Genomic DNA, 13,451 nt, shown 5'->3' with positions numbered 1-13,451 from the left:
AACATCAGCATTCTGAACCCTGGAAACAGAATAAGATCACAGGATGGCAACAAAATGGACTTTAAATGAGATCTACCCAAACAAAGAGGAAGTGCACCTATGTAAGAACAAGCATCACTGCTGTGGAGTTTGTTTCACATACAGACTCAGGCTGCTCGTCTCCTTTTGGCATTTTCTTATTTAAACATTGTTGACTTTGAACCTCAGAGGTTAGCAACAAAACGTTTCTTTCAGTCTCTGTGTATCAGTGACTAATCTTTATTCAATAACCACAAAGTACACAAATACAAGATTAAAAACTTTATTTTGCTGTATTGGTGAATCAGGGAGGAGTCCAGCTCGGGGGTCGCACCGTGAGTCAGATGTTACTTTGTCCACACTGGCTGCTGTGAGACTCTCGGGGGTCCTCGCTCTGGTACGATCCTCTACATGAGGTGGAGCGTTTGTAATTCGAACTTTGAATCTATTTTCCGTTTTTGGATTAAGATAGAAATTAAAATGATGGAATAATAAATCATAATCATGTTGTGCTGTTGTCATTTTAAAACAAACTTTACTTTTTTGTCAAAAAGTGCCACTCTGACAGCTTTTTATCGACCTGTGTGTGAGAAAATGTGTTAAACCACAGTAAAAGAGATGCTCGTTATTGTCATTGCACAGTCATACATGGTGCAGTAGGACAACGAAATTGGAAACTGTCCCACGTCGGCACAACACAGTAACTTAAAGTAGATTTGTTTTTTAAACCTTTAAAGAAAGGTATGAGCCAAAAAAATGAAATGACTTTAATAAATAAACGAGTGAGTGAATGTTTATTGCACATTATTATTGTGTGTGGCAATAACAATAATAAAGTCGAGGTAGGTATCCAATCAGCTCAGCTGTTTGCACTGATTAGGGCTGTTGCCCTGATGTAAAAGCTGTTCTTGAGTCTGTCCGTGACCTCAGCCGCCTGAACCTCCTGCCAGATGGCAGCAGCTTAACCCCCCCGGTGTCCTGGGTGTGGACGGTCCCGCAGGATGCTGCAGCTGGAGAACCATCCACAGGTGGAGCACACTGTCAACGGAGCAGCAGAAGACGATCAGAAGCTCCTTTAGGTCCATTTTCTGAGGATTCTCACAAATTGGAGACGCTGTTGGGCCTTCTTTACAATTATTATTCCAATATAATATCTTTGGAAATGTTTCTAAAATAATTCCAATATTATGATTCTTAATTAAACTGGTGCTTTTGTAACATGGAGGTGGAGGCTGCATGCCCCACTGGAAGGCTTTAACTTGTTTTATTTGTTTGTTTAAACATCCAATTCATCATCATATTTTTTGGCCATCTGATGATTGATTATTACAGAGTTATGAAATATTATAATTTGATGATATTCATAAAAATGATGACTCCCATGAACTTTTATTACTGCCCCTGTCATAAATCGCTGGTTTTGACATAAGGTGTATATTTCACTGTCTCGCCTGGATGAGCTTCAGAAGATCTCAGGAAATTCAAATGCAACGAACAGATCGAAGCTGACTGTACAAAATGGACCCAGGCAGCTTTTGTCGATCGCTCTGGTTGAAGACCTTATCCCTACTTAGTTCAGCTGGGCGAGGATGGTCACTTCCAGCAGACCCCTGTTTTGGTTTTTTTGAGAAACCACCAGTCTAATCGTTCAGCCCCAGTTAGAGCTGTCACAGAAAACACCACACCTCTCTGTTCCACGTTTATTTGGCATCCAACAAAATCCAATAAAAGTTTTAAGAATTAACATGTTTCACCATCACCAAAAACAACATTTCTCCCAATAAAAATGTAAAACTAGAAGGTCCAAAATCATAAAAAGCAAGCATTACGGCTTGGGGTGTAAGTACATGATGCAAGCAGCTCGAGACAGGCAAGTTGGAAAAAGGCAGAAATCTAATCCTACTGATAGTAAAGCACAACACAGATTAAAGATCCACACTGAAGAAACTCAAGCAGAGGTTTTCCCTTCAGTTGACTCACAGCCACCTGAAACTATTCCAACAGCTGTAACCACAAAAAACAGAAAAAGACCTCCTGAGAAAACAATTCTAATTCATCTTTTATTCGGTGAAATCTAACAGCACTTTAGAGTCAAGTTTGTTCTTTTTAACAACCAAAGCAAAGTTTGATTATTACGTTTCCACCGTGTTTGCAGTTGGATTGAAATAGAGTCTTTTAAACCCCCATTTCACTCCGTCCTCCCTCACAGTGTTACCCACTGGCTGCTCAGAATGATAATGTTGAGAGAAAAACGCGCAGCCGTGTAAGCCATCTGAACGTCCACTGAGTTTCAGCCACAGTAAAGTCCCAGCCAGTGTGTCAGCTGTGTGCTCCGGAGGAAAACGGCTCACCTCTCGCTTCATCTCGCCCTCTGCTGGGCTCTGACGGCCACAAAAAGATGCAGTGATGTTTATAGGTACAACTTGACAGTCAGCTATGTAGGTGAGAGAGGGAAGGTATTTGCAAGTTGAGGGTGAGGTGGCTTTTGCCTTCCTTCCCTCCTTCCTCTCCTGATGCCACCATGCCCACTCAGACCCCAAAAAGGAAGGCCGGTCAGCAGGCGCACCAAGTGCCGTGTTAGCCCAATCACCCATTGTTGGGGGGAGTGTGGTTGCAGCAATGCTACGAGGTTGCTGCCCCAGTTTGGGTACCCAGGGGTGCGGGAGGGTGGACTAAGCATCCACGTCCCATATTCTTCCCCTAGTATGGCCTGGTACTGCTGTTTTGACACCCAAGTCCCGCTGGACTCTGGTGGATCTCCAAGCCTTCGCTGGACCAGACATGAAGCAGCAGAGCGTTCACACCCAGGCAGTCCAGCCCTCATACAGCTGGGCCAAGTTATCCATGTTGGTAGCCTCCTTGATAACAAAGTCCACCTGCAACCAAACCAGATGTGGTCAGTTTTAAATACAGACAATGTTATCGTTACGATATCTGATCCTCTGATTATGATAATGATTGTAATCTGCTCTTTATTTAACTGTACTTTGCTGTGCTCAGACTCACGCAGACCCCTGCTGAATGATGCTACCGATGCTACTGCATTACAAAGGCTTCAGAGATGTGATAAACCCACGTGACTCTCACAGCAGCAAACATCTACTCCACACTGTGTCAGCACATTTTGTTTGATTCTTTTAAACAATCTCTTCATCCTGTCACGAGGCTGCTTTGAGATGCCTCCCTATTCCCCTGATGGTTACAAAATGATGTGCTACCTGCTCGGAGACACTCATCCTCCTGTTGGGATCGATGTCTCGGCCCTCCAGTTTGGCTTTCACTCTCTTCCACACGCTGACTGCGTACGAGTTCCTCTCTTGGACCGCTGAAACAGAACAAAGTGTTTGTTCAGATGAAGTCTCTAATGTTACACATCTGTGCGGGAACCTGTGCATAAAATTTCATTTGCTAAAGGTAGGTATGCAGCAAGCCTGCAACTCCTGCTGAACATAAGCACTGACACTAATCCTCACTCTGAGGAAGGGAACAAATGCTCTTCTGACCTCAGACTGCTGCATACATGTTACATATTTGTGAAACATGCTGCTTTTTCAAAAACACCAGTTTCCAAGGATTGTGAGGAGAGTAAAGGAAGAGTACCTCGTCCTGTTTTGGGGTCTCGTACAGCCCTCTTTGGGCTGGGGTTGAGACCTTTACTGCTCACTAGAGTACTGGGCGGGGTATCGGTCGGGGTTCCCAGGTTGCGTGGGAGAGCCTTGCGTGCATTCTGGGACATCGAGTCTGGCTGGGTTTTCACCCCACTGCATCTGACAGCTAAATGAAAAACATAACAAATACACACACGTGTGTACGTGCCACATGAGCTGTGTTCACGTGACAGGACGGACACTGACAGTGAAAACCCCTTTTCCCACCACAAAGTTTGTAGCGTGCTACAACATTGACTGGTTACAAGCTACTATTGGATGGTGCTCGTGTGTGAGGCTATACCTGCTGCAAAGCTCGACTGTGCTGCAGAAACAGGACTGGAGCATTCAGTGTCTCTGTCGGTCACCAGTGGGGAGGCAAAGCCCACCAGGCCGTTATAGACGCTGTTGTAATAAATGGATACATTAATAACAAGATTTTTATGTGGAAATGAAAAACATCATTAAGTGTGTGTGACCCAAGCACCTCTGGCTCTGTGAGTGCAGCTCTTTCAGAGTACTGGGGATTTCTTCCAGTAGTTCTAGCTGCTCCTGGCTGAGGTGCTGTCCACTGGCCTGGACAACGGTGAACAGCACTAACTGGATGTTGTCTTGCCAAGCTTTGTACTCCAACAGGAAGTGACGCACGCTGCCCTCGTATGTCACCTCTTCACCATCCGCCAGCGCTGCCTCCTCATCCTGTACGACATAAGTAAGAACAGTGACGACTGCAGATACAGCAGAATGCAGCAACTCGCTCGTCTTCTGCACTTATTCAAATGACAAACACATAATAGTGGTGAAAACACCCCAGATTTTAAAATCAGCTCTGTGTGTGTGTGTGTGTGTGTGTGCCTCAGGTGTACCTTGGCCATGGCCCTCAGCAGGTGCTTGACGTCAGCTAAATGGCGGTTGTGATTAGAGAGAATCGTTTTGATCGAGTCCACCAGCAGCTGCAGAGTTTCTCCACAGGTTTCCAGCTGCTGCTCCCGTTCCTCCTGATTCCTCTGCTCCATGTTCAGCTCATCCTCCAGCTGCCTCTGAGCACAGCTGAGCCACTCCACACTGCCTATAGGCAAGTCTAGCACTGGACTCTGTAGCAATGGAAAGCACAACACTGTCTTACCAAGTTTCTCCAAACTCACTGGGTGATCACTCAAAAAATGTCTCAAGAAATGCAGCTGAGGGCAAAGAACATAAGGATGTAAACATGGTGGAGATTTAAAGAGAAACAAAAAGAACGTGTTTCATACAAACACATCTGTTAGACTTTAAAGATGAACTGTGAATGCAAACAGAAACATTTAGTTTCAGTAGGAACTCCAAGCATTACATGTCAAAAGTGGATTTATTGTAAAGCTTTATAGGTTACTTGTTTTAAGTTAATCCAGGTGTAAGCTTAGCTGGTTTTAAATGGTTAATGTTAGCTAGCACCTGTAAACTCTGGTTGTCCAGACACCGATAGGAGAAAACTGTCCCTCGCGCTGACCTCAGTAAATGTTTGCAGAGTTTATTAACTCGGCTGGTGGTCTGACTGCATGCTGAGGGTGCAAGAAAAGGATTTTTATAAGTACAATTTTCCAAACACTCACATTGACTTAAAATTACTTGAGTGGGGTCGGGGTGTCGCCACCTCAGCATGCAGTCCAGTTCTGTACTCTTGCTAATGACCAAATAATGTTATTCAGGTGTGCTGCAGCAGGGACACCGGCCCTCGAAGACTGGAGTCTGACACCCCTCCCACAGAGCCACGGCTCACTCATCTGGTTAAATGTAGCCAGACTGATAGTTATTTAGATGTATTATAGCCTGACAGACTTGTTAGGGCTGGCTGAAACTAGGTTTAATATCCTACATGTTACAGCACAGCATTACATGTGGAAATTAAAGATGAAGGACTAATTATTTCGATTTAAAATGTTATCAGTAACTGTGGTGCAAAAACAAGGCTGCACCAGAAACTTTGTTGACAGAAATGTAGGTCAAAGGTCAAACCAACCAGTCTGTGCAGGAGCTGGAGTTCCAGTGCAGACACCGTGCTGCTAAACTGGGCAGCGTACGAGCACGTCTGCTGGCAGCGCTTCAGCAGTTCAAACAGGGCTGCATCCATGCTGAGAGCCTCGGGGGATCGGGTCCGAAGGCCTTCAAAGTTGAGGATCGTGGAGCACAGGAATGTGACCTGGAAAGGAAGAGGGGGAAAATTGGCATTTTGTCCAAATGTGGTGATCAGTGACAGTAGGAGGTGAACACAGCAGCGGCTGTACCTGGCTGGTGCGCTGGTTGTCTCTGGCCACCATGGCGCGTCTCTCTCTGATGGTCATCTCAAAGTCCTGCAGGACAGGCGCCAGTGCTGGGTTGGCTCCACCGGCCCACTTTAAACGCTGCTCGATGCTAGCCTCCAGCGACGCTAGCTTCTCCTGAAGACACCACCAACATAACATGGAGGTGTTCATGTGAGATACTCATAATTACTACATAGTACTGGGATCGACTGGTTTTCCATTACAACCCAGTGTGCATGCTTGTCGTCATAGCAATGCGTCTGCGTGTTCTGCGACATGAACGCTACAACAAAGGGGGCGTGATCTTGGTTAAGATCAGGCTTCAAAACTTTCCTTTTTGCTAAAGTAGCATAAGTGAGCGTCGCACCAGACCCCCCTCCTTACTGTGGAAGTGAGGAAGAGGTGCGCTTGTTCTGAATGACACCTGATGCTATACACAGGGAGGCCATAGCCCCTCCTGCCATTGGTGTCACTTAGCCAGCCTGTAGGGGCTGGTGTAACAGCATTTGAGCTTCTGATGAGGGTGAGACACTGACATCTGCTACTCAGAGAACCTGGGTTATATACATAACCTTAAGTTAGCTTGAGAGAGCGATAGTAACCAGAAAGCCAAGCAGAATGTGGCCACAGAATAAGACTTTTGGTTGGCTCGGCCTGGCAACCCATCAGGCTTGTCCTGAATTCCACAGACATGCCTTCCAGGTAATGTTACTGAGCTGCTGCGGTTAAACTTTACTATGAGATTTTCCTGTAGTAGTTCCTATGTTAAACATACTAAAGTATTTTTAAAATGTCATTCTCCTGAAGTGAACAGAAACTATTATGGTTTAGATCTGGGAATGAAGACAAACTCACCTGAATGGCAACAATGGCTGCTTCATCCTGACTCAGCTTGTACAGCTTCTTCTTCATGTTGCTGAGGATCACAGAACGAGGAGGAATGCTGACACTTAAAGGCTGGTTACTGGGACCCAGAACATCCTCGTGCTGCCACTGAAAGAAACGTACCAATAAAAACTGTGGTATATTTGGACAAGCCACCAAATGACATGAAATCATGTCAGAGATGATCCAGACATCAATTACCACTGATTCTAATAAAGCTGACCAGAACTCGCCCCTTTCTTTGCAGCACTTTGTGTTAATTTCACTGATCTTCAGCTTACACTGCAGGCGACTGGAAGTATTTTTTGTGATGTGAACAGTGATCTTAGACTATAACGCATCACAACTCCAAAAGCATCAGCACACTGGTGCATGTACCTGGAACATAGCGATGTGCAGCTGGCTCCTCTGCAGGCTGGCCTTGGCAGCTTCCAGGTTGCTATCCAGCCTCCTCAGCAGGTCAACCTTTTTCCATGCTGTGTCATAGGACGACACCAGCACTGTGGCTCTGTTCAGCAGCAGCTGGGAGACTCGACCTGACGTCAGACCCTGCTCCACTGCCTTCTTACAGAGCTCATCCAGAGAAACCTTTGGAGAAACCACACATAGCAAAGGTATTCATGGTATTCTTTACAGTCTTTGAAAACTGGAAGAATAAATGTGTATCCACTTTGCATTTGCGCTAAAACATTTCACACACACAGGTTTTTTCATATATAAGGTTTTTCCACTTTTCCATGATGGAGTACTGTGAGTAGAATCTGGTGCAAATGAAGAATCCATTTTGGAATAAGGTTGCAACATGAAAAATATTTGGAACAGGTGAAGCACACACATTGGTATGTATGGGTCCAGAAAGGGTAATGGCTGTCCGACAGTCTGGGGAGGCTTTGACAGAACAGGTTATTAATTCAAACCACTGATTACTGCAACTCTCTGCAGCAGAGAGAGCATCATTTATCTTTAAACAGGCCGAGTAAGGACTACCTGACCAAGATGGACAGCAGTGATCAGCAGATCAACCAACCTGAACTAGAATGCAGCCAACCTGTGCTCAGCATTTCTAAAGACTGTTGAAAAAATGCAAAAATGAACACTCTTTTTTTAACGTTTACATGGAAAACATGAAAAACGTTGAAAAGAACATTGACCTAACCTGGAGAACAAAGATATAATACTGAACATTTAAAGACATTTTATTTGGAAAGCCCACAGCACTGAGTGGATGGGACAGTGTAATGTTGTGCAACTGAACTCTGCATTTCCCCCGTCGTCTGAGTACTCAAAGACTCCAGGCCCCTTAGACTACACACCACATAATTCCACACTCATCATACCTTGCTCTCTGCACCAAAGTCTTTTGCTTCCACCTGAGCGACAATGTCCACACCGAGGGCAGAGAGGGTGCTGCAGAGGGCCAGACTGAGGGCTTGGCTGGGCATACCCATAAGCATCTGCCGGACAAACTCAGCAGTGAAGGCCTTGATGGGACGAATCATCTGTTCCTCACTGACCACTGCTGCACCCGACCCAGTGCTGCTGGGCCGGCCGTACAGGGACTTTCCCAAACCAACAGGTCCATTTGTAGGTAACAGGTCCTCAGCTGGGGCACAGGTACCTGCGAAGATTTGTCCCACAGTCATCAGACACGCTGCAAGAATATCTGATTACTTAAACCACCGAGCTCACAAATACCTCAGAAAGCTATATTCTCTCTTTCTCTGGGAGACATTCTGTTTGCACAAAGTCAGACTGTGTCAGACAAAGTCAAACCACAAACATCCAGCGATAAACACTTCATAGTGGAAGAAGAAAAGGCTGTAGATTACGGCTAAATCAATATTTTAACAACGCTTTAAGCATGTATTCCTCAGTTCTCTCTAAAGTGTTCATGGCATCAAGCAGGTGCTTGTAATAAAGTGCAACAACATGATAAGATCATCCTCAGTCTGTGTGGCCGTGGAGAGCTCTTACCAGAAAGAGTCTGAGCAAACGAGGAACACAGCCTGAAGAAATCCCTGATGGTCTGCAGTCTCTTGATGAAGAACACTTCCTCCATCAGCTGACGCTGATTCAGGCTATCAAAGAAGTGGAGCTGTGTGGCTCGGGCCTCCCTCAGAACATCCACCTTTCTCCAGAGAGGCGGCACCTCTAAAGAACTCAGCTAAGGATAATGCAGAGCAGAGTAATATTAGTCGATCCAGGAAACAACAGTGTAAGAAACGCAGACTAGTTCCTGAAGAGCAGAAGAGCTGTTTAGGACTGGATCCGAGCTTATCCTGCTTAGATCATAAAAATATCACGTTACAGACCTCACAAGGATTTCTGATGTCATTTTAGGTCTTTTACTGCATTGTTCCGCCCTCTGCAGCCCTTAATCTCTTTGCAGTGGCAGTGCTGTTGCTAATTGACCAGGTGTGGATAAAGGCGTACCTGAGACAGGCTTTCATAAAGGCTCACTAGTGTTTGTCGTAGTGGTACCAGCTATTTTAGCCAACTTATTATGCGATTTAAAATAAAAAACTCTTCTCTGTGAAATTCTGGTATCAGTCTCCATGTTTATGTTGCAGCTTTTGAGCCGGGTCGTAACATGCATGCATTCACTGAATGTGCACAAATGTAAGCTCTACCTTTTCCGTCAGCTGCCCAAAGGCCGTCTCCAGCTGAGTGAACATGCCATCAAAAGCAACCAACAACATTTGACCTGCAGACATCTTTGGTGTGTCCTGGCCCTGTCCATCCATGCTATGAGGCTGGATCAGTTCAGAGTACTGCACACGCAGCATTCTGAAAAACAGACACACAAAAACAAACTTTAAGCATACAGGTTAGCAGCAAGCTAAACAGCACTGTGTCTGCTAAAAATGCATGACTGGAACTCCACCTGGTGATGTGGAGGCAGTGGTTGCGGCCGTTGTGGTCCAGGCCTGTGCCGGTTTGCAGACTATCGGCCAAACCTTGCAGGCCAAGACCATCAGAGCTCTGATCTACCAGCTGCTCCAGTTCTGCCAACATGGACTCCAGAGTCGGCTCTCCTTTAATCATACATCGCAGAGCCTCTGGAAAGATGATCTGACGGAAATTGGTGTTCAGCTCCTGCAGTAAAAAGACGGCAGGCCAGAGCAATGTCAGAAAAAAAGACTTCACACAGCCTCAGCCTGTTACTGCTCAGCTTCATAGTTTTGCTGGTGGACCTACCTGTAAGCACGTATACACAGCATTGGCCAGGTAAACAACCTGGGTGGTAGCTGAAGGTGGAGGGAGCTCCAGGTCATGAGTTAAAAGTGGGCAGCGCTGCAGCAGTGTTACAAGCGCATTGATGTTTCCAATCATACTGCACAGCTCCTCCAAAAACCACGCCCCATCCCGAGACGTCAGGTCCACGAGCTGCTCCCCAGCACTGGTTGCTGCACCCTCCATCACCAGGTTACGCCTATGGTCAATCAAACACACAAGACAAAAGTGGGTTCACTGTGTCCAGTGCAGCTTTTATCCACCCACTCAAACCCAAGCACACCAAGGTTGGACTGATCTCATTTCCAAAGCTGCTGAGGACCACATCGGTTTTTTTACGTCCCATTGAAGCCCCAGAAGTAAAAATGGTGCACGCTCTTTTTCACATGACTGCATGCTGCTATAGACACTTCACTTTATGCACCGAGCACTTCTCACCATGTGACCTTCTGCCCACTCTGTGAGATCAGTAACAGTAGCACGCCTGCTAGCCCAGGTTTTAGTGCTTCCATGGTTATTTTCACAGGTGAGTTGGCCAAGTCTCACTAAAGAAAACAGAGTCCGAGACATAAAATGATCTGACCAGGACTCAGTCGTGCTGACAGCAAAGAAAAATCGACGAGAGCTGGATGAGGTGGACAGATGAGGAGGCCTGCTTCCAGTCTGTAGAGCAGACTGTGACAATGCCAACAGTCTAGTAGACTGCTTTGGGATACAATTGTATGGGATGCCAAAATGAAAAAATAACTCTAATTTCAGATATTTGAGGTTGTGCTGAAAAAAAATTATACCAAACAAGGCAAGATAAAGAGTTTTTAGAGGTGAAATATAGAGGTAATATCAGAAGTAGTCAAAAACGGCCAATTATACCCTAGAGGGTTAAAGTATTGACCTACAGTACAGACACAAACCCTCACAGACAGGGACTGAAAACTGCTTACTGTGAGACACAGAATGAAAATGTGAATGAAACCTGCAGAGTGTGCAGAGGGCAGAGGTGATGATTGCAGCCAGGCTGTGAGAACCTGGCTCTCCATTCTCCCGCAGGAAAACTGTGATGCAGTGTTCAATCTCCTGCAGCTGCTCCTCACACGCTGCTACTGTGGTGCCCTCAGCCTTCAGCCGCTCTGCTTGGTGCACCACGCGCTCGTTGGTGTCAGCCACTTGGTGCTGCAGAGTTAATTCCACACTGGAAAGAAACTGGCAGGAGGCGGCAGAAGGTTGTGGAGAAAACAGCAACTCGTATCTGGAAAGAGAGAGAGACACAGATTTAGCTGGTATCATGAGTTACACCATGAGAAGCAGGACATAAGCAACCTGTCCTCTCTCATAAACTGCAGGTAACTCAGGTGAAGGGGCACACAGGATGTGTGCTGAGTTGATGAGAACTATCCTCACTCATGAAGGCATAGGTGATATTTTTAGGTGTGTAACTTGGACCTGACGGTGGGTCTCAGGGGTGCTTCTTCACCAAAAACATTTTAGGGACTCTGGGAGGACTGGTCACCAGTAAGGCTGGTACTAGCTAAGCGACAATTAAGTTGTTTAGCCAACTGGTCACATACATTCGTAGGGTTAACTGATGAAAATGATAAACTGTTCAATGTTGGTAAGACAAGGCATAGCTCCTTACTGTCTGTAGATGTGCTGGCAGTGATCTGCTGTCATGTCTCTCAGCAGCTCTTCCAACCAGGCCTTCCACTGGTGGGCCCTGTGGAATACTAGGGTAGCCCGTGGGTACAGCAAAGCCACTGTGGCATAGCTGTGAAGCTGCTCCAGGGAGCTGCGGAGGGCTCCACGGCGCTGTTGCAGCAAGGTGCTCACCTCTGCCTCCAGGCTCTCACATTGGCTGATTAGGTGGGCCTGGCCTGCATTTTGCAAGAAGGTTGTAGCTGGCACATAGCTGGGAGGGCCTGATGGGACAGCCAAGAACAAGACAGTACAGCTCAGTACAATCAAATCAGTGCTCAATGCATTTTTACTGAAAACGGAACCACAAGCAGTGTTGTTTAATCATAGTGTTAAAATGATAAGCAGGGATAAATCATCATTATCACATAAATGAATAACATTGACCCTGACAGACGGGCACACAGTTAATCATCAGGCCCTTCAAGAACAGTAAATGTTCACGATGACATCACTAGAGACAGAAAATGCATTCGACAGAGTGAACCTGAAATGTGAGTTTGGAGAATCATTATTGGATAAAGGGCCATGACACTCATCCAGTGGCTGTAGTTCCACTTCCACAGTACAGATGTTCTCGTTCCCTCCCTTTACAGAAACACTAACAGCAGGACAAAGGAAACTATAAACAAATGCAGAACTCACACTATGTACAGACAATACTCTTCCAACACCTTCAATAATCCTTAAAAGAGTCGTATAAAACGTCTCTGCCACTGAAAACGCTACATGAAGACAAACAATCATGTTGCTGGGATTTCCTGACCTGGACGATTGAGTTCGTACTCAGACAATCTGTGTCTGTTTCTACTGTGTGAGGGAGTCCAGACCAACAAGTGGGAAGCACAGGTGGACCCCCAGGTGCCACAGACTTCCTGTGTCATATGCAAGTTTATTGGCTGCCGACTACATAATAAAACGGGCTCCCTCCAATCAGGTCAGGAGCAACTCAAGAGCTGTGCAGTTATTGTGTAAACATGCAAATGATGCTAACCATGGCTACAACTAAAATGCAGGGAAAAGAATATTTATTGTATAGAAAATAGCTGCCAGCCTGCTTGGCCTTGCACTACTGAGCTGGTGGGACGTACTGAATATCCTGGGTAAGGCGAGCGTCCCACTAAACCTTTCTTTCTCTCCACAGTATGCCTTCTTATATTGTTATTCTGTATTAAATGGAGGTTATAAAAAGTTTTTACCCTGTTTTTACAACTAAATGTGAAACCATCCTATTTTCATTTTATATATTTTCAAGCAAAATATACCAAAGCAACACCCAGAAATGTGTTGAAATACACAATATTCAGAAACCTGAGGAGATTATTTTATACAGAGACTGACCAAGATCGATAGGACTGCTGATGTCCTGCAGCAGGCTGGCGAGCTGTGTGGCCTCCAGACTGGAGAATGCTGCCTGGTACTGGGAGATCCACTGGTCCAGTTCAGTCAGTTTGCCCTGAATGGCCTCCTGCACGGTCCGCTGTCGTGACTGCAGCTGGGTGTGTTCAGAGTACCTGTGAGTAGGAAGGCTGGGTGAGTAAGAGTTCAGAATGTGGCGATGATGTTTGTGGATACAGTATTTATGTCATCCATCTTCCTGATGTCACTCATTCCAGGGGTGCTATTAAATTTCCTGCACGTAGCACTCAGCAGGCGTGCGCACAAAGAAGCCATCGCACATGCAGCAGTGTCTGCT

The 13,451-nt window shown here is 45.8% G+C and overlaps 1 protein-coding gene across 7 annotated transcripts in view; it reads right to left on the bottom strand.

Annotated features, from left to right (window-relative positions):
• Nucleotides 1–1,704: 1,704 nt before the first annotated feature.
• The window catches only part of smg1 (SMG1 nonsense mediated mRNA decay associated PI3K related kinase), a 58,544-nt gene continuing 46,797 nt past the window's right edge, over nucleotides 1,705–13,451 (bottom strand). For 6 of the 7 annotated variants that reach the window (XM_005462867.4, XM_005462870.4, XM_005462868.4 and 3 more), the window contains 18 exons: nucleotides 13,097–13,269; nucleotides 11,700–11,979; nucleotides 11,040–11,312; nucleotides 10,031–10,265; nucleotides 9,717–9,928; nucleotides 9,463–9,619; nucleotides 8,807–8,996; nucleotides 8,170–8,450; nucleotides 7,211–7,420; nucleotides 6,803–6,940; nucleotides 5,930–6,082; nucleotides 5,665–5,844; nucleotides 4,532–4,759; nucleotides 4,153–4,364; nucleotides 3,970–4,070; nucleotides 3,619–3,792; nucleotides 3,237–3,343; nucleotides 1,705–2,894 (listed from right to left, as the gene is read on the bottom strand). In XM_005462867.4, coding sequence (XP_005462924.1) covers nucleotides 2,817–2,894; nucleotides 3,237–3,343; nucleotides 3,619–3,792; nucleotides 3,970–4,070; nucleotides 4,153–4,364; nucleotides 4,532–4,759; nucleotides 5,665–5,844; nucleotides 5,930–6,082; nucleotides 6,803–6,940; nucleotides 7,211–7,420; nucleotides 8,170–8,450; nucleotides 8,807–8,996; nucleotides 9,463–9,619; nucleotides 9,717–9,928; nucleotides 10,031–10,265; nucleotides 11,040–11,312; nucleotides 11,700–11,979; nucleotides 13,097–13,269 — 3,382 coding nt within the window. In that variant the 3' untranslated portion in view covers nucleotides 1,705–2,816. The remainder of the gene's footprint in view (nucleotides 2,895–3,236; nucleotides 3,344–3,618; nucleotides 3,793–3,969; nucleotides 4,071–4,152; nucleotides 4,365–4,531; nucleotides 4,760–5,664; nucleotides 5,845–5,929; nucleotides 6,083–6,802; nucleotides 6,941–7,210; nucleotides 7,421–8,169; nucleotides 8,451–8,806; nucleotides 8,997–9,462; nucleotides 9,620–9,716; nucleotides 9,929–10,030; nucleotides 10,266–11,039; nucleotides 11,313–11,699; nucleotides 11,980–13,096; nucleotides 13,270–13,451) is intronic. The other variant, XM_003457930.5, reaches the window with a different exon arrangement.

Source organism: Oreochromis niloticus, linkage group LG4, assembly GCF_001858045.2.
Source record: "Oreochromis niloticus isolate F11D_XX linkage group LG4, O_niloticus_UMD_NMBU, whole genome shotgun sequence".
NCBI lineage: Eukaryota > Metazoa > Chordata > Actinopteri > Cichliformes > Cichlidae > Oreochromis > Oreochromis niloticus.
Note: the sequence above shows the minus strand (reverse complement) of the source record. Positions and strands in the feature narration are given on the sequence as shown.